This window comes from Rhodnius prolixus, unplaced genomic scaffold, assembly GCF_049639745.1.
Source record: "Rhodnius prolixus isolate KJV_2025 unplaced genomic scaffold, Rpr scaffold_7, whole genome shotgun sequence".
Lineage (NCBI taxonomy): Eukaryota > Metazoa > Arthropoda > Insecta > Hemiptera > Reduviidae > Rhodnius > Rhodnius prolixus.
Window position 1 is genome coordinate 27,742,353 of NW_027411582.1, and position 21,738 is coordinate 27,764,090.

Below are 21,738 nucleotides of genomic sequence, written 5' to 3' on the forward strand. Positions count from 1 at the left end.
TGTATAGAACAAATACTTTGTTCAGGATTAGAGCAGAAAAGAGTGCTAAAGAAGAAAACAGAATGGGCAGAAGAAATAAGAGACAACAGAACAAGACATGGCAAGATCTCCTGAACGAACGTTGGATGAAACAGTCTCCTAAAAAGGATTCTATTAAAAAGGAAAATTAATAGAACATCAAAAATAAAAAGTGGTTTACTTTTGTACACATACAAATGGAATAATAATGCTGAATAGAATAGAACGTATCTAATAACTCAAGGTTTCGAATTCAGTAGGTATTTATTTAACATTGTATTTTCTCAATTGAAAGACCCTTGTCATTAAGATTGTATTCTTTATTTCCTTTATATAAATCGATTTTTACAGGTAATTTTATAGGAACAGCTGAAGATATCCCTAAGACAATTTTACACGTTTCACTTCGTTTTAGATAATTTTTCAACAATTAGTGGAACATTAATCAATCATTAAATAGAATATTAAAGTCTTTGGGCTTAATTTAAAGTGTACTTGGAAAATATTAACTTATAAATAATTTCGTACACAATACTTTTTTTTATATAGTATCACATCTTCAGATAAAATTAATAATTCAGGATTCCAGTTGCACTGTTCTAATTTTGGCATTGAGTCCTGCCAAATATTAAAAATTAATTAATTAAAATCTTCAGCTATGATAAGCTTTGTACGGTGACATATGCTTGTACTCGTCCAGTTGTTCAAAATGATTATCTAATTGATCGCCAAAACTCCAATCTTCGTCCAATTTTCTCCACCAATGTTCGTGATGTGATTGAGATGGTAATTTCGCTACAATTACATGTTTGGTACTTCCTTTATCTTGATTAGCTTTACCTGCAAATATTTAATGTTACCAGTTCTCTACAATTTATAATTGTATTTTTTTTAGTTTTTAATAACAATGAAGTAAGGAACAAGATGATCCATTCATTAATTTAAACAAAAACAAAAAATCAAACAAAAACTACTGCGGTTTAAGAAGTTCTAGTCATGGTCCATAGGGCGTATAAACTTTTGACAGATAAATCAGAGCGGCAATATTAGTGCATGAGAAATGTTTCTTTTTAGACTTAATTTCATTGCTTTCTATATTTAACATTTGTAATTACCCTCAAAACATTATTTCTCATTGAAAAAGACGTTAACACTACGGAAAATGAATAGGTTTTATTGTGCTAATAACGAAATATTTTAATTTGTCCAGGCTCACTTGTGAGAACTACTTTGGTGCATTGATCTGTGTTTAAATCTCCATACTACTTCAGGAAAAGGATTCTGAGGACACGAACAGCAGGTTTATATGAAAATTTAATGGACATATTAATCCCTCGAATGTCGTCGAGCAACCGCTGATCTTATTTTTGTCTTCAAACTTTATAACTATCGGATACTCTACCATCTTACTAAACAAAGTCATGTGTAAACAGTATAATCGCTTCTCTCAAAAACAAGAACCTTTTCCATTTTATGTATGCCAAAAACAATAAACATTTCGCTAGTACTTTTAACAAATTCATGAGAAGATCTAGCAAAATGCCAAATAAAATATGGAAAAATGTATTGTCTAGAATACACCTATTGTAAAAGATATGAAACTGAAATGCTTGGAATCGTACTGCAAAGAAAATTGTTTAAATGTTAATTCCAATAAAACCAAAATTATTAGGTTTTCAAAAAGTTTTAAGAAAAAAGTCAGAAATTTATACTTTAACAATGTTTTGATAGAACAAGTTTCTAATTACAATTACTTGGGGGTTTTATTTTCTAATTCCGGGGTTTTTCTAAAAGCGTCTGAAAATGCGGTATCTAAAACAAATGCGGCTATTGGAACTGTGTTAAATACTTGCGCTGCATCGAAATTAATCTGTTGGGATTCCAGGGTTAAACTGAATGAAGCCATTGCGATGAGCGTATTATTGTATGGTGCCCATATATGGGGGCTCAGGTACAGCAACACGTTGGATGCATGTAGTCTAAATTTTTACAAGCGTTTGCTTGGATTACCGCGTTGTACGCCCAACTTTGCCGTGCGTTTGGAATTTGGTGTGGTACACATTAGTTATCTTCTTCTCAAGTTTGCTGGTAACTGGATTTATAAATTAAAAGCTATGTCGCCCGACAGATACCCGTTGCTGTGTTTTCTAAAGCTGTTGGAATTAAGTCGTAATGCAGTAAATACCAAGTATAATTGGGTTTCACAATTAAATTTCTTGTTTCCTTCTTTAAATCTATCAGATATTTTATTCAATGACAATATTTCCAGTTTGAAGAAGCAGTTGAAACAGTTTTTAGTTAGCTATAAAAAGTCGCTTAAAGAATCTGACCTTTGCAAATTGCACAGCTCCAATTTCAGTTTAATCTATTCTGCGTTAGTTTTTAATGATCAGGAGCCACAGAATTATTTGAATTTTCCTATTTCTTTTAAATTTATACGATTGCTCTCTCAGTTGCGTTTGTCCTCTAAATATGTATTGAAGATTAGTATTGGTAAAATTACATATACATTAAATCCAAATGAAAAGTGCACTTTGTGTAACACCGCCCAATTTGAAGATTTGTCCCATATTTTGTTAAATTGCCCAATATATTTACAATTTCGTTTAAAATATTTAGGATTTTTTACAAGATGTTGATCAATTTAATTTTCCAATATTATTTCATAATATCAGCGCTGAAAATATAAAAAAATTATACTATTATGTGGAAAATGTGTTAAAACTGAGGGCATTTATTCTAAATGAATAATACAGTGTTTAACTAATAATATGAATTATTGATTTATATGAATATTTAATAACTCATTTATCGCAAGAGATTTTGATTTCTATTAATTATTACTTAAATTATAACACTGGTATTGTTTTCTTTTGTTTGCTATGTAAGATGTACAAGTTTTTCTTTTTGTTTTTTTGTATATGTACTGTTTTTTGTTTTTTGTAGCAACTCCTTTGTATAGGGCTATGCCCATGTAACAAATAAATAAATAATAATAATAATAATAATATTGTAAAAGATATACTTTCATGAAATGCATTTTTAATAGTGCATAAAAATAACGAATGCTAATGTGAAATCTGTTTTACCGAAAAGGTAATGTAATTACTAATTTTTCTATTATCATGTTTTGAACTATAAGGAAAGTTTAATACATTTTTTATTTAAGCAAAGACTGCTAAATCATCCAGGATCTATGTATTTCACATTAAATGGAGCCATGAGTCGAAAATATATTGAATGACCTTTGTGCACTGTAGTAGTAACACATATTTTACTTCTTCCAAAGGCAGATGATTACAAAATAATTTATTTGTAAGCAACTGAACATTAGGTGCTGTCCTTCTCTAGTTGGAATGTGTGCTAATCCGCATTGTTCTGTTTGAGGTACCTGATGATACCCCTGTAGCTATCAACTGTTTTTGCATAGATTACTAATTCTGTAATTCTTGCTTTACATATGAATGCAAGGTGCACATTAAATTTTTTTTTATAGATTTTTTGATGTTAATTTTAATTAAAACTGTCCGGTAGGACAGTTGTATAAGGGTTGATCATCAAAAACTGCACGAAAAAGCGTAACGTTGAAAAACACCCAACTTTGACAATTTTTTTCTCTTTTTCTATAAAAGATAAAATTCCCAAATTTTCTTTATAATATAGGGCCAATCCTCCTTTATGACTGTAATTTTATTGCAACAACCTTTTTTATTATTAGATAAAACAGTTCATATTTATTTAATCACACATTAATTATACTCGTAATTGTACTTGACAACTTTTTCCACTTTTTTCATTGAGTTTTGCGCGAAAGTACATAATCTACACTACACGCCTTTCGTTTACTGAAACCAAAGAAGTACGTTTTGTATCGATCATTTCTCTTACGGTACTGTTTAGACTCTCAGAGGCTTTTTGTTTCAGTTACTTCCTCCAAAAGTCAATTTCAGTACCATTTAAAGTATTGTTTACTTAGTTTGTTGGTTTTCATGCCTTGAAATAAACAATTTGGATTTTTTTTTATCTTTTTCCCTTTAAAATTCTTAACCCTAAGCAGTGGGAGATCTCTCACTTCTTGATTCATTCACTAATTCGATGCGAAATGCTCTATTCCATCTAACTTTTTCTGAATGGAACTTTTATCCCATCTCCTACTTCAACTAGCCCAACATCTCAACTTCTCACTGGCCCATTCACTAAGGTGAACTCTTCTCTATTCGGACCTCAATAGGTTTGTAGCTAATTTGAATTAGTTCCTGAAGAGGTACCTCAATGTTTTTCACTCGATCTTGCCCAGATTCCATTTTAGATGCATGAAATTTCCTCTCAAGTTACAATAGAAGAAAACCAATTCTATTGTAAAAATAATTATTTTCACTTATACTTAAAAATAATATAATTCCTGCCTTTCTAGAAGTTGATGGATATGAGAGCTACGAAGAAGACAACTATAACTGATAACGACAATTTCAGGTGTTTCAAGACTAATGTGGCACAGATTTCACAGTTAAAGTCGGTTGCCTTCTTCCCAACTTGTTTGAGTTTTGTACATTTTTGACAAAAGTCACCACAAAAGCTGTGTGCATCATGCGATTCAGTATATATTTGAAACCATTCTGCAGAGGAATATCTCTTTTTAATTATTGTCCTTGCAAAGGCTTCTAACACTGCCAGTGGAACCTGATACTTAACATACTCACAGACACAACAAGATCTAGCCACCCTACGTTTTTAGGAGAGACGACATCCTTGCTAGACATGCTGGAATAGCTTTCCTGCCATTCTAAAGGAAAGCACTAGTTTACTAGCATCTTGAATGATAGATTGAGTCTTCGGACGTTGAAGAGATGTCTTATCTTTCCAATAGATAGAGTTCCAGGCGAGTTACACGCTCATTAAACTTAAGCAGCAACATCTTTTCTAACCTGGAGTGGATTTACATCAGTTTTTGCAACTTCTAACCCCGTTTAGGGAATGCATCGTTTGATTAGTTCATACAACCGTCTGTAAAGTGTGGGTGTAAGTAAAATAACAACTAAGTGGCTGGGCCAGCTTCTTCTGTGAGAAGTTATAAAATTATAATTATACTAAGATTTATTAAAATTAAGTAAATTGGAAAAAAATTGAACTTACCATTAACTAGATTTTTGATGCCTACAATGGATGCTAATAAAAAAGCTAGTAGACTAATTGTAATGCCCTTCCATGAAGCATAAAGAGCTAAGGCTATCAGTGTAGGCATTATTATACCAATGCCTAAAAATTTCATACCAAGAAGGAGATACATCATAACTTTACCTTTAATTTTCTGTTTCACCTTTCTTCCTGAAACAATATAACTTATTTTAAATGATTCGTAAGAAAATATAGTCACTTTTAAATTTCTGTAAATATAGATTAAGCTTGAAATACCAAGGTTATATTTGGATTCTCAAACTTGAAAGTTTTTCAAATATTACCATAAACAAAATCTTTAGATTAATTGTCTATTGCTTTAAAACAGCACTTTAGTCTTTTGGGGACTAATTTATAACATCTAATCTTAAATTCTTTCATGCAGAAATACTCCTCAAAATTCTATTAAGATGATTACTTGGACATAGGAGCAGTTGCTATATTATCATAGCATACATTGCCATTTTTCTGTACGTCTTAGAGAAATGTACGACTTACTTTAAATCTAGAATAAACTTTAAACCTTTAACAAAATTAAGGGGGACTTACCGCTCGCTCCCTTTATTAATTAAATAAAATGGATAAACTCAGGGCCGGCAAAGATATTGCCACTAATCTGAAATTAGGGGACTTAAGGTGGCTATTTAAGCTAAGGGGAGAGTTGTTGAAGCTGAATAGCGTGCCATGGTTGGATTGTGAGGAGGACAAGAGCCTTTGTGAATTATGTACATCCGGGGTCCGCGAAGACCTCTTCCATTTCTTAGCCGAATGTCCATCACTGGGTGAGCTTCGCCTTCGGTATATGGGAGCCTCTATTGTTCCTAGCTACCAAATTGTTCGGCTGCTATCCTCATTGGAATTCCACCCACTTCTAAATTTCACTAAAGTGGCCTGGAGATCTAGGATTCAAGCTCTGAATGTAGACAGCTCCTTTATTCATAGTTGATACGCATTTTCCAAATTATAACATGATGCTTATTATTATTTTTTTCTAATTTTTTTAAATTTATTATTTTTATTATTATGATTAATATGTTATTATTATTTTTGTCATCACTTCTGTAACCTGCCCAAATAGAGAAGGAATTATTTAGTTTTTAATGTTTTATTACTGTATAGTTAATTTGTAATTATTTATTAGTTTTATTATTTTTATTCATCCTTATTTTCTCATATGACTTTAATAGATAATTTCGTATTCTGTTTCATTTACATCTTATTGCCACACTTTCTCACTCTCTCTCTCTTCTTTGTTTATCACCGTTTTTTTATTATTTTTGATTTTCATAATTGATGTACCAACTCCTGCAGACGGCTATACGCCATGCATTTCCTAATAATTTTTTTTGTTTATTTTTTGTATTTTACATTTAATTATAAATAAAGGTTTATTGATTGATTGATAAACTCAGGGCCGGCTTCCGGTTTTTGTGGGCCCTTGGGCGATAGTGCCTCAGCAAGCCCTTTTGTGGCGTATGTGGCGACAGCCAACTAGATTAATAATTATAAAGAAAATAAAATGATCTAAATAAATGGGCCACGCCTTCGGTCGCTATTCTGAAGATTAGACGTCATCTTCTTTGGCAGTCATTCTGTTTAAAACCATGTACTTTGTGCTTTCATGATTCAACTTCTTGATTCGCTTTAATCGCTCCTTAGGGGTCTTCCACGCGGAGGACAGGCAAGTGCTAGAAACGATGTGATCCCCAGCTCGTGCCCGGGGGTGAGCCGGTTGCTAACGGCGACCCTGTGTACACATTCCACCACTGGCTTAAATATTAATACAATGAAGCAGAAATCCTAATTATTCCGGCAAAACTAGAAGAGAATTACTTATTTTTCCATTAGTATTTCAATCGTAATTCAAAATTCGAGCTTCCCTGTGTGTACATTTCACGTCTGGCTTATTTAATAATTCACTGAAGCAGAAATGGCACCTTTCCAGTTACTCCCACTTTCCAATCAAACTAAATGGAATTCCTCATTTTCCCTTTTATTTTGTAATCGTAACTTCATATTCGGAGAACCCAGTTGGTAAAATCCAATTCACGCACGAATTTCGAATCACCGTTTCAAAATTATGGAAAAATAAGGAATTCTCGTCTAGTTTTACTGTAAAGATTAATGTTTCTGCTTTATTTAATTACTCCTTTGATTGGAAAAATTGTCATTTCTTCTTCAGAGTTTTAATTACTAATACAAATAAAGAATGTAAATGTAGGGTAGCCCTACTTTGAAGTTACGATTCCAAAATTAATGGAAAAATAAGGAATTACCGTCTAGAATAACAGGAAAGATTAAGATTTCAGCTTCAGGGTATTAATAACTAAGCCGGAGATGGAATGTAAATACATTGTAGCACGAATTTGAAGTTACTATTGCAAAATTAATGGAAAATAAAGAATTAACGCCTAATTTCACTGGAAAGATTGAGATTTTTGCTTCAGTGAATTAAAACTAAGCCAGAGGTAGAATGTACACACAGGGTAGCCCAGAATTTGAAGTTCCGATAGCAAAATTAATGGAAAAATAACGAATTCTCGTGTTGTTTTACTGCCAAGTTGAGATTTCTGCTTTATGCATTTAATTACTAAGCCAGAAGTGGATTTTACACACAGGGTAGCCTAAATTTGGGATCACCATTGCAAAATTAATGCTAAAATGACTAATTTTCCTCTAGTTTAGAAAAAAAGGAGGAGATTTCTGTTTTAATTTCTAAGAGCACTTTTTAAATTCGTGGGAACTGAAAGCGAAAACACAAACGGAAAATCTGAAAGCATTAAACTAAAGAATTATTAAGTACTAAATATTAAGTAACTCTTTTCCTTATTAAAGTATTAAAAAATATGAAAACGTTCAGTTAATATTTTTAATGAAATACACTTTAATGAATAACAAAAGATTTCTTCATAAAAAACAAAAAAAAAGAACTCTTTCTTTTGGTTGACGGCATAAATCTTCTAACACATAATTATCTTCCACTCCACACAATCTAACAGCCATAAATATTGTGCGTGCCGAATTTTTTAAAAAAATATTTATTAAATTGACTAATCAATATTTACTTGGCTGTACCAAATTTATGTTTAGATTTCCTAATTTATTGCCTTCTAAAGAATGAATTTTTGAGGTTGAATTTGTCACTAGTTCACTGTTTATAACCAACATTGTATAAATTTTATTAATTTTTATTAAGCGACCAGTATTACAAACATAAATAGTTGTTTTTTTTAACAAATCAAAGGTTTCTTTCACTTTTGAATATTAACCTACTTTAAATAACTATTTTAATCATTGCAAATTTTGCACTTACGACCCCTTCATATCTGCATTCTTTGGTCTATCAGAAGGTGATGATTACACTTCTAAAGAAATTCAAAATGAGAATTAGAGAAAAATATCTCTGGGACCTGAAGAGAAGTATCTAAGCTTGCATGAAATGAGTTACCTTTAGAAATTGAGCGTTCATCTTTACCGATAGGTCGGTCACCATTTTCGAAGATGCTGAAGATTACTTATGGCCAGATTTGGGTATACCATATACATACTTTTTAGCAAAGCAACTCCCTTCCGTCGCATGTCAGCAATTTTGATGGAGAAATAGATTTTATTTGTGATTGGAACAATCAGAAAACTATTCATTCCTACTTAACTGATAAACGTTATTTTTCATCAAACGTTCTTTAAAAAAGTTTTCATTTCCTAGACTTGAATACAAATGTAGTTATTTGTAATATTGATTACTAGGAAGCTTTCAAAAGATTGTAAAAGTAATAAATTACAAATTAAAACTTAATTAATGTATGTCAGGACAGAATACGTCTGTTTATTCAAATTTGTTATTTATATAAAACAAAATGTTGAATTAATTTGCTGGTGGCGCTGCCTCAAACTGCTTCTTAACTTTGTCATAATATGCTTAATTTTGTTCTGGTTTTAGTTTTTTTCAGTCAAGAGATGCCCCTGACGAACATTAAAGTGTTTTTTTTTTCTTTTCCAATAAAATTTTGCGAATTCCGGGCTTGTACTTGCGTTATAATATAAGCGGAAAGCCATACAGAGGCCAACTTTTGCTTAATCCTAGAATATACATTAATCCACGACAAATAATGAGAAAAGCGTTAAAGCACAGCTTTGAAAAGTTTTCCAAATTTGAAGAAAATGGATAAATTTTAAAGATCAAAAATCTGAAAATCGACAAGATTAAAGGATTTTCAAGTAATTCCCTACTGGCTGACTCCTGAAATATTTTAGCATAGTTTCACAAATCAGCTTAAGCTTCACGAATTTTTTTTCAAGTGGCTACCTCTACAGTCCACATTCACTAACATATTTTCACACTTTTAGAGTAGACAAGTAGATCTTAAGATGAAAAAGTGTGGCAATAAATGGTCTGTGTTAAGTAATGTGTTCCAAACAAAAAAATTATTTTGTAAATGCAAACACATTTCTCAATTATTAAAATACAAATACAAAGCACAAGACTTCTTGAAACGTGTTCATAAAATAAATTAGTTCATATAGTTAGCATAAATTGTTTCTTAATGAAAAAATAAAGATTCATTGTTTTTATTATTCTGTAAACTATCAATCAAATACCACGAATCACTTGAAAATAAAGATTCTTAACGTCACAGATCAACTTCTTCATAGCCTTGAACTCAATTAAAATCACCTTCTTTTTCTGGGAAATTACCACTAAAAGTAAGATGCATTAAGATAGGTAAAATGTAATCAAAATCAATAAAGCTTTTTGGAGAGAAAATCCCAAATAATTATACAAAAAAATATCTTATGAAGTTGCACTCCTAATAAACCGAACTTGTTCCAACTTGAATTTCTAGTAAGGTGTATAATATTTTGTGAAATTATATTGGTAGCCAAATATATTAATTTGAAGGAGTTTTTTTTTGAGAGAATTTTAATGCAACAATTCTCTGAAAACCCCTTAAAGTGGAAAAAAGGAAAAAAACAAACAAAAAATCCTCGGAAATCTTTCAAGTAAAAGTAATAGCCATTTAGATGGGAAGATGGTAAAAGAAAATTTTAAAAGAGATTCCTATTGAAGGATTTCCTCCTAAATATTGGTATGACAAGCGATTAGAATATCAAAATGGAACTGGGTAGATGTCTTCGATTTTCAGGTATTATACCCCATGGATTCATACCCATGTATGAACAAACGCAGGCCAACAGATAAAATATTATTTTCATCTTTTGGGGACCTGATAATTTCAGCCCAAAACACAATCTAAACAATAAAAACCTACTATTGGAAGAAGTAAGAATAAGTAAAAATAAGTATATGTATATATTTATGTCACAATAAGAATGGCAAGTAATAATACATTTAAAAAATGAATTCCTGCATTAAAAATTAAAAAAGAAATTAAATTTATTTCTAGTAAAATTACTTAAAAATCTTATTTTAAACTAACCTTCATTAGCTGTATCCAGTGATTGTGATTGTTCGCCAATTAGTTTTTGTTCACTTACATTATTAGGCTGCAAGTACTCACTGGCTACGATAGCAGATAAAAGTACGGTTAACGCTACTAACGTGTACAATCCCATGTCTATGGCTAAATCGTCAACGGTGATTTCCGCGACTTCATATACATCCCTCACTAGCTGATACTCCCCTCCGCTGACACCCATGTGTTGAGTATTCATCTACTCTTCTCCACCACCCACCTTACTCTTTCCAGTTTCATTTATGTGTCATCGAATTTATAAATTAATGTTTATTTTTTCAATAAATGACTCTCTTTCAATTTGTAAACAAGAGGAAATTGTAAGTTCACTTAAATCTTAACTGTGTCCTGGGGTTAAACACAGCAAGACCTTGATGCCTTGGCTGTGTAAGCAAAGATCCAAAGAGACCCTGTGTTTGGGCAGAAATCAGATTACTCTGATTACAGGCCTATTCACGGGGCACGGTAGGTTCAAGAAGCATCTGCGCAAGGTGGGGCTTATCAGCTCGGAGCCGTTGTGCAGATTATGTCAGGAAGAGGAGGAAACGGCCTCTCACCTGTTGTTCGATTGCGTTGCAATCGAACGTTTGCGCTATGAAACCTTTGGAACGTTGAGGCCGAAGGAGATAGTAGCGCAAAAAGAACTAGTAGGGAAAGTCCTTGACCTCTTTAGGAGGGGAGGGTTCGCCTACTAGAACTAAGAAGGGACTGGCACAATAAGTCTTCTGTGGCTGCGGTGCCTTGGGGCATAGGTCCCGTCCCATCTACTATCTAATCTAATCTAATCTTTCAATTTGTAAACAAGAGGAAATTGTAAGTTCACTCAAATCTTAACTGACAAAAATCATCATCTTCACTCTCACATATTATACGTCTTCTAGACTGATGATCTGAGACTGAGGATCGCATCAATTCCGCCTATGAACACCTCTTTAAAAAGATACATGGTTCTGTCTTGGCATTATGGTAAGAGCACAGTTTTAATTCCTACAGAACATCATAAACAACCAATTAATACCAAAAATTATGTTTATGGTGATATACTTAGAGTAAGAAGTTAGTAATTTACAGTTAACTGGATTGGGAACGTAGAAAATGATATTGCATACTGGAAGTGGAATTAGGTGTCCCAGCATCATCAGTAACACAATCATTATCAAACTGATCATTTATCATATTTACAGTTTAATTTATACATTCATTCCTTGTCACGCTTTTGTCAAGGATATTTTCGCATATTGTGACAAGTGATAAAATGTTTGTATTTACTACTAATATTTTAATAACTAGCAAGTCTATTAATCTTATTTTAACCCATCAGCATTGCTTTCTCAATTTAATCTTGAATCCCGACTACTGATACAAAACCACATCTACCACTACAAGCATGACCTGCACACCTAACTGGAAAGCTTCCATGAAAGCATCTGTTGTTAAAAAAAAATAAAAAAATATTGCCATGAAGAAGTCAGTTAGAGACGAAAGATGAATTTTTGGGTTCAAATGTCAGTTTTGAATTTATTTTTTTATTTACTTATTCAAATATTTGTTTAATGAGGAAGGACTTATTTAATGTGTACATAGTAAAATATTAGGACACTACTCAAATATATTACCAATTAAATAATTATTTTTTAATATTTATGTGTATTTTTACACATTCCCAAAATGTGGACAACTATTATAAAACTAAATTGCAATTAAAAGAATGTATAAAACATTATGAATGATAACATTAATACCAGTTATTTTATTTAAAAGCCCAAAGTAAAGCAGTCCCGTTTGATGATAGATGCAGATGTGAAAACTGATCAAAAGGAACAAAGTACCAAAGAGTTTTGGATATTCATCCTGAAATGTTTGAGTTGTTAGTCTGAGATATCTGCAGAAACCGAGATCCCTGAAAAACTGCACTTGGCAATTTAAAACAAAAAGAAAGAAGGGATGAAGCTGTGTAGATGTCTTATTTTAATGCACCTGTACATGGAAGACAGTAATTTTTGTTGAATTCCTAAAAGTACAAATATTTTTTACCAATAAAATTTACAAATATTATTAATTAGGGACAAAACATTTTTTTTTTTAAAGATACTAAAATATGCCAAAATAGAAAGTAACACCTAGCTAAAGGTAACTCTAATGTTTCTCCAATCGTTGGGACAGGTTAATTGTCCTCAATTTTGATAGATGGTAAAGGTGACATCTTTCTGCACTCACGTTATGTGTGAAACTATCATATTGTAATATTAAAATACAATACTAATCATCAGGGTCATGTCCTACAATAAATTATCTCCTAAGTTTGGGCCAAATAATTAGCTACAATTTTGGAAGAACAAATTATAAAAAGTTGCGGATATAACCCAATAAAGAAACACATATATCTTTTTCACGAAATATCTACATATATCTCTGGACAAAAAAAAAGGACTATGGTCTCTAGGAATTTGGTAACAGAGATCTACAGAAAGTTTTCTAGAAAAATTGAGTTTAGTGAGAAGTTTTAGACAATCTAATAGTCAAGGTTTAATTGACTCATGGTGAGTGATTACAGTTGCTGTGAGTTTGCTGACTCTAAGCTCTTACGCAGTAGAAAGGGAAGCGAAAAAAACGTAGGACCTAATTATAAAAACCAGCGAGCTTTTATGACATTTACTGTGTGAACTCAATTTCGAAATGTTTACCAAAATCTTGATACTTCCTTATATAACTAAGAGATGAAGTGAAAATAAAATAATATTTACTACAAGCTATTTAACTATGCCACTACAGGATGCCTATTCAGATTATAAGGGCAAATCTATTTTCGATCTAATAACTGATTTGAATGTCGGTGATTTGCTTCATTAGGCAATGTGTAAATTTATTCTTGTTCTTTTTACTTTTCTTCCAGTTACTTTAGAAATCGAATTTGTAGTTGTCTGCAATAAGAAGTATTTCGAACAGAATAATATAACTTTTTTTTTAATGACAAAAAGTTTTCTAATAATTTTGGTTACAAAAGACTTGAAAGTCAACTTCAGAGGTCATTAACACCCGGAGCTTTTTATAGAACACTTCCGGAAGTGTTCTCTGGTCGCAGACCATCACCGGATAATTTACCGCACCTGCTAATTATAGTTTGTATAGTAATTCGTTACCTATTTATAAATAGGAATATTTATTAGAATTAGAATTTTTACCATTTGGGCCTCGCGTTCCAGCTAAAGTGGAACGCTACTTATTCGATCAATTGTTATGTTGCCGCCCTACTAAGTGCGGGTGTGTTCTATGAAAAAAAAAAGACCAGCGACTATTCTAGCGTCTTGTCTCAGAGGAGATCAGAGTTGGAGATTTAGATTTGGCACAGATTGTTATGATTATAGTTTGTACTTAGAACTAATATAACCCCCCTCTAATTACTAATGTAAGTTCAGTTAATAAACAGAGTTGATTGTGTGCACACCTTGGCCCGTCTCTGTGAATACCCCAATTCCTTAATAATAATAACATAATATAACACAGATGAACTCGCTAGATAGAAATCAGTTTCTACAACGGACCTAGATAGATTCTTGGAGATGGAGTTTGTAGTCCTGTATGAGCACCCAAAATCCTGGTCAATGGTGGAGTAGCACTTTTTTCTTGACTCAACGCCTCTGGCGTTATTGTTTTTTACAATACAAATGCGACTATTTGGGATCTAATGAAGATAGAAGCCATTTTTCTCAAGCACTGACACTTACAGAATTTTTTCTCCTACACACTCAGTAGTGCTCTGAAAGCTGTAAGAATTGCAGATGTTTTTTCATCTTGAAGTATAAAGAACCATAATTTTGTTAGCTATGGAATCTATAAAAATACGACTAAAAATTTGCTAAACTAATTTGGTCACTTCCGCGGCTTGACGATCCCTCCTTGTAAGCATAAATCTAGTACTTCTAGTGGTTCCTCCCGTTCTTGGTCTAGTGGGCTGCCACTAGCTTAATTTCCAAGGAGGATACTTTTAGAACCAGGATTCCTAAAATTGGAACAAAATGAAGTAGTATGAATTGCTCACACCAAATCTCAAGACTGAATAAGTTGAACAGAAATTTACAGTACCTAAGTTTTCAAATTTGTGTTCTTATGCTAATGACCTACTTTACCGATAAAAATGAATAAAAAATAACCAACAATAAATGGAACAGTTTGGTTTTAGTTACTTTCTTAACAACTAAAGAGGAGCAAGTTATTTCAGCTCCATTACACTGATTACTTCTTCCTTTCTGGTTTGACTATAAATATTGTAGAATTACCACTACATTTTGTTCAGTTCTATCTAAACCATGCTCTTCATTATATTTGTTTGTGGGATCAATTTTGCCGCTACAACATCGTCTCAAATCACTTTTGAAGATTCAGTAGATCTGCAGGAATACAGGAAGGTAACCGAGTTCATTGAGTTCTGTGTGCAGATGTTCTTCTTTCTAAATTATAAATGGAAACTTGTAGACCAACTAGCTGGAGCCCTTGTGGAAATATTTGGAGAATTTTAATTAATTTATTTCAACAAAACTGTAAATAGTTAATTACATGAAACCGAAAGTGTTTGTGGCCAATCTTTGTTACCTGCAATAGTGGTGCTCAAATTTTTTATTGGTTTACTCGTATATTAGGATTCAAAGAGCCTTCGTTTTGGTCAGCCCGATTTAATTACCAGTCAACTAGGAATTCGGAACATGGGTGAGAATTAAAAACAATTATCTTTACAATATGGTTACTTTCGTGCTTGAATTGTTTCTCCATTAAATAATTATTCCAGTAAACATTGTAAATTAAAATAATGATTTATTTCTATCTTTTGATAGTTACGTTCCATTCTCCTATTCAGATTAACCAGTAGCAGTGACCACTTACTTCATAGATGAGGCACATTTTTAGTATTTTCCTATGAAAAATTAAACTTTTAAATTTTCATTTATCAATATTGTAGACCCAATTTAATGAATAATATTTAAATCTGAAAGATAATTAACGTTCTCGCGAAAGTTGATGAGTAGATGTGGCCGAAAGTGGAATAATGCAGACGTAGTGATTCAGAGGACACCGACAAGTGCATTATTGTGTATGCACTTAAAGCAATCATTTATTGGTGTAGTGGTTGTACATAGAGCTTAATTTAGAAATAACGTATCCATAAAGTAATACTGATTGGGCGAAATTGGGGCAATCCTGTGGGTGTGCAGAATCCAACTTTGTCTTAGTTGTTAATGATGAAAAAGAAATAAATACTTTTGTTCAAAACTAGTCAGAAATAACTTATTCTTACCATTATTTTGTAATGGTAATTCGAAATTCAGGCGTGGATTGTACAAACATGTACACCGAATGTGAAGTGACGGTTGCCAAATAAATGGAAAAATAAATTCACTTCTAGTTTCACTGGAAAGATTTGAGATTTCTGCTGCAGTGAATTAATTACTAAGACAGAAATAGAGTGTTTACTTAAGGTTGCCTGAGTATTGAACTACGATTGTCAAACTAATGGAAAGATAAGGAATTCTGGCCTAGTTTGACTGGAAATCTTAAGATTTCTGTTTCAATGAATAATTAATTCCAAAGGTGGAATTTATATACAGGCTGACCGAATTCCAAATTACGACTGCAAATTGAATGGGAAACAGTAAATAGTGATGAAATTTACTTATGAGAAAGCAAAATAATTGAGGCAAAACGATGTCCAATAACAAAATAGATCGACTCAGAATATAAAATCTAAAAAAGCAGTATTCCATTAGAAGTGTTCCATCATTTCGTTTTTTTTACTTCTTACTTTCCAAAAAAGATCGACCCAAGAAGTACGATCTAGCATTGGCCTTAATATTAACTATCAAAGATAGTAAAGGAAGAAGTCCAGTGAACTTAGGGAACTAAAATCACTTTTTCCAGTGGTTTTTACTTCTTCCTTTCCAAAATAGATCGACCCTAGAAGTAAGATCTAGCATTGGACGTAATATTAACTACCAAAGATAGAAAAAGAAGAAATTCAGGGAACTTATGGAACTAAAATCACTTTTTCCAGTGGTTTTTACTTCGTCCTTTCCAAAATAGATCGACCCTAGAAGTAAGATCTAGCATTGGACGTAATATTAACTACCAAAGATAGAAAAAGAAGAAATTCAGGGAACTTATGGAACTAAAATCACTTTTTCCAGTGGTTTTTACTTCGTCCTTTCCAAAATAGATCGACCCAAGACGTACGATCTAGCATTGGCCTTAATATTAACTATCAAAAATAGAAAAAGAAGAAATCCTGTAAACTTAGGGAACTAAAATCACTTTTTCCAGTGGATTTTACTTCTTACTTTCCAAAATAGATCGACCCTAGAAGTACGATCTAGCATTGGCCGTAATATTAACTAGTAAAGATAGAAAAAGATGAAATTAAGTCAACTTAGGGAACTAAAATCACTTTTTCCAGTGGTTTTTACTTCTTACTTTCCAAAATAGATCGACCCTAGAAGTAAGATCTAGCATTAGCCTTAATTTTGATGTTCGAAGATAGAAAAAGCAGAAATTTTGGGAACTTATGAACTAAAATCACTTTTTCCAGTCGTTTTTACTTCTTACTTTCCAAAATAGATCGACCCTAGAAGTACGATCAAGCATTGGCCTTAATTTTGATTTTCAAAGATAGAAAAAGAAGAAATCCAGTGAACTTAGGGAACTAAAATCACTTTTTCCAGTCGTTTTTACTTCTTACTTTCCAAAATAGATCGACCCTAGAAGTACGATCAAGCATTGGCCTTAATTTTGATTTTCAAAGATAGAAAAAGAAGAAATCCAGTGAACTTAGGGAACTAAAATCACTTTTTCCAGTTGTTTCTACTTTTTACTTTCCAAAATAGATCGACCCATCTTTTCTATTGGTTAAGAAAACTACACATTCATATTAAACACGATCACAAATTTGAATGTGTATAAGAGAAAATTCATTAATTTGGGAATTACTTCGGTGAAAAATATATCTATTTTCTTCATGAAGAAAAATTATCTTAGCAGAATTAACTATCCAAGTTCTAAAAAAGAAATCTGGCTCCTACTAAAGCACAACGTAAGCATCTATAATTAGCGGTGAATTAGTTACTTTTGTTCAGCTGATCATTTCAACTTTATATTACAGGTTTTTGTTTAACAAACTATTTCTTAACATAATAAATGTTTTGTTTGTTCAAAGGTATGTGGTATTGAATACAGTTTAGCCTGTTTGAAGGCTGACTTAGTTCGCCTGATTGAACTGTTAAGCCGATCACCTCCAGTTCAAGTATTGCCTGGTATCAGTATTTCCTCAAGTGGTATTCGAGCAAATTTAATTGGTCTAAGTCAAAGAACTGCAGATGATTTACTGATTTCAGCAATAACCGATTTTTTCCGCTCGATTACCATACATGTTTCTTTATTCAATGAACGAGCTACAGCTTTTTTCAGAGGTGATACTGATGGCTCCTATTTCACTGGTAAGATTATTTACGAAATAAAATATAACTGTCAACAACATTGTTTTATTTTTTAAATTTATATTCTTTTGTTTCTGATTTTTGTATTTATTATTATTATTATTTTACAGGCCGACTTAGGAAATATAAGTTTCTCACAATATATACAGTTTTTGCCATAGCTTTTGCATTGTTATCAGCTATAGTTGGCAAAGCTATGACATTATCTATTGTATCATTGATTATATCTATGGTAGCCAGAAATGGAGGTATCGGCAACAATGCTCCTAACAGCCAACCAGCTGTATACGATATAGTAAGAAGACCACAAATTCAATTCGCCAATACTCACAGTTCTGAAGAAATATTTGAAGGGGCTCGAACAGTGTTCAACCCGTACATCGACGGTTATTCAAAACTTTATGGTCGTGATTATCTTGCTAAACCATATACTGCTTATTTATAACAATCTACACCTATAATTAATCGATCAAATTTTACCAACGAAGAAATTTTTGGATGAGGAAGGTGTGACAAGTGCCGAAGACTACTGACTGCTGAAGATTACTTTCTATTTAGCAATAGTGATTAATAAACATTCTAATTCTGGTAGGAAATGATAAATGAAAATATTTAGCCGATAAAAGACGCCTATAAGAATTTAATTGTTCTGAATTTGTTAAGTTATTCCTCATGTTTGTACATAGGAAAATTGCTGAAGACCGAGAACTGTAAATATATAAAATATTTAATATTAAAATATATAATATTTTATTATAAATTTCACTCCTCATTAATACCACTGAATCGCCCCCGTGTCGATATAACACCATCAGGCATGTAAAGAGATATCTCGATAGGAAATTTGATGGACGTGTTATATCGACACGGGGGCGATTCAGTGGCCACCTCTCACCGGATTTGACACCTATGGACTATTTCCTTTGGGTATCCCTGAAAAACAAGGTGATTATTCATAACTTTTTTCTTTCTTTCCTTATTTCTGCTTATCTAAAAGCATTTCTAAATCTAGGTGTATCAGAATCAAGCCGGAATTGCATCTGTAGATGAACTAAAGCAGAGAATAATAGATGCCTGTAACTCGGTTAAATTCGAATCTATTTATTTGGCAGTAAGGGAGAATCGGCGGGAAAGAGCATGTCTATGCATCTCTAATGGTGGAGGCCATTTCGAGCATGATCTGTAATGTTAATGGGGAGTAAAATTTATAATAAAATAGTACTTTTCTTCTTATTCTATCAAAAAACCGTTATATTATCATTTTGAAATTTCTTATAAGATTTATGTTTTCATTCATAACTTGTAAAATATCGCTCACAGAAAAAAACCGTTCGAGTAAATTTTTCTTAAAAAAAATAGAGGAATCTATTTCTGAAATAAAAACCGCACCTCCCCATTTGAAAAAATGAAGTTGGTGCCTGAATCTCGCTTCTGGAAGCACCGAAAAAAATTTACAAATTAAATTTGGATTTCTAACAAAAAACTAAGAGGACACGTATTTTTTAGTTTTTTTCTAGCTATCTTAGTTTCCGAGAAAAAGTCGTTATCCATATAGCTTGGGACACCCTGCATTTTGAACGTATGAGTACTTTTAACTTGGAATAATGAATGAAATATTTCATTAGTTATTAATCGATAAAAATATTAAAATCAATTAAATTTCTAGTTAAAAAAAACAAAACCATATGTTCTTTATTCAACTGTCACAACCATATTTCCAAGCAAAACTTTCGAATCTAATATATTTTCTGTTTAAAAAAGTGACTCTAAAAGAATAATATAACTTCTTTTTTTCCAATTTTCTGACCATTAACGAAATCTCAAGAAGCTTGTGATATGCCTACACAAACAAGACAATTAAACAAACAAGTTACAACTAACAAGCAGACCGGATTGGAAAATCATGGGGTTATTACTACTAAAAGTAAACTACCAGTTATTATTAAAAGAAACGCCCTTGTAGAAATAAATAATATAAATGTTAGTAAAAACCAACATGATATACACATTAATAATAAAATTAAGTTAAATACAACAAATGCAGAAAAAGCTGTAGTTGAAATACATGAATCTGTACAAATTAAAAAGAAACAAAGTGATGAAACAGTTGTCGAAAAGAAAGAAAGTAAAGAGAATATTAATAAAAATATAGAAGATATCGACAAATTTTATAAAAATAATTTATTTCTCGCATCAGACTATGCTGAGGATATTTACGAATATTTGAGAGCATTAGAAATGAAATATAAAATTAAAAAGTGGCCACTAAATAGCAATGTTAATGAGAAGATGAGAGGGACGCTTATTGATTGGTTGGTCGATGTACAAGTTGAATATGAACTATTACAAGAATCATTACATTTAGCCGTTTCATTGATCGATAGATTTATACAAATTTCTTCTGAAGTTAATGCGAAAAATTTTCAATTAATCGGTGTGTGCTGTATGGCAATTGCAGCTAAATTTGAAGAAGTGCAACCACTCTCTGTATCAGATTTTCTATATTTATGTAATAATGCATACAATATAAATGAATTCAGACAAATGGAAGCTGCTATCCTAAGTACTCTAGATTTCCAAATTGCACGACCTTTGTCCATTAGTTTCCTGAGGCGATACAGTCTTGCTGGTAGAGCTGAAAGACGCCAACATATCTACGCCAAGTACATACTTGATTTAGTCCTTTTAGAGCCAACACTTTGCCACGTCAAACCATCATTAATTGCTGCAAGTGCATGTTTCATATCTTTATGTATTACACATGGGAATTTTAATCCATCTCATTGGACTGATCAACTGATTTATTATTCCAAATACAGTTTTAATAGTTTAAAACCTTTTATAGGTAGATTAAGTAGATTAGTACTTGATAGTAGAAAACATTTAAGAAGCGTAAAGAATAAATACGCATTAAAAGAATTTGAATTTGTTAGTAATAGAATTGTTTTAAAAACAAATTTGTTGAGAATACTTAACGATGTTAAACCTCATGGTTGATAAAAGGAAACTTGCTAAACCCACTTGTAAATATTACATATAAGCTTGTTTGTGTTTGAAATATATTTTAATTTTTAACTATCTTTGGTTGGTTTATTAATTTTTATATGGTTAATGATAGTTAAGTTCGTATAACTTTGCAATATTATTTAATATAATTACCATTGTTATGTTTCAGTTAAGTGGGTACGGAAATTAAATGTTTAAAAGGGAATTAGTTCGGAAATCTGGACAGAGCAAATGCTCTGAATTCTTGTGACATCTCGAAATTGTGCTGGAATATTCCAGGAGACTGGAGGATCTTTCTTGGTCATGGTTGTGTTGTCATATGGGTGTTCGAGAAATGAGTTTGGCCTAATTATAGACGCATTTATTCGCTTTTGTGGACCTGAAATTGTTGTTGGCATCTTTTTTGATACATGTCTCTTTGGTTCTCATTGATGGCTTCACAATTTATCATTAAGGATAAGCTCAGTCTGCTCCCTGAAATGCAGCTTGGAGACGAAACTGTGCTTTTAGAAAGATGATCTCTGTTCATCAACATCATCTCTCAGAAACTGGTTGGATCCCTCTATGGACAACTCTACATAAAAAAG

At 32.0% G+C, this 21,738-nt stretch overlaps 2 protein-coding genes across 2 annotated transcripts; one reads left to right on the top strand and one right to left on the bottom strand.

Moving 5' to 3' along the window:
• Positions 1-270: 270 nt before the first annotated feature.
• On the bottom strand, positions 271-11,799 carry LOC141447273 (uncharacterized). The gene is made up of 3 exons (XM_074114660.1): positions 10,632-11,799; positions 5,152-5,343; positions 271-858 (listed from the first exon to the last, which is right to left on the bottom strand). The coding sequence occupies exons 1-3, from the start codon at positions 10,864-10,866 to the stop codon at positions 671-673; spliced, it is 615 nt and encodes a 204-aa protein (XP_073970761.1). The 5' UTR covers positions 10,867-11,799; the 3' UTR covers positions 271-670.
• An 8,033-nt stretch (positions 11,800-19,832) lies between these two features.
• Positions 19,833-21,225, top strand: LOC141447275 (G2/mitotic-specific cyclin-B-like). Its single transcript, XM_074114663.1, has one exon. The coding sequence runs from the start codon at positions 19,982-19,984 to the stop codon at positions 21,140-21,142; it is 1,161 nt and encodes a 386-aa protein (XP_073970764.1). The 5' UTR covers positions 19,833-19,981; the 3' UTR covers positions 21,143-21,225.
• The last annotated feature ends 513 nt before the right edge of the window (positions 21,226-21,738 follow it).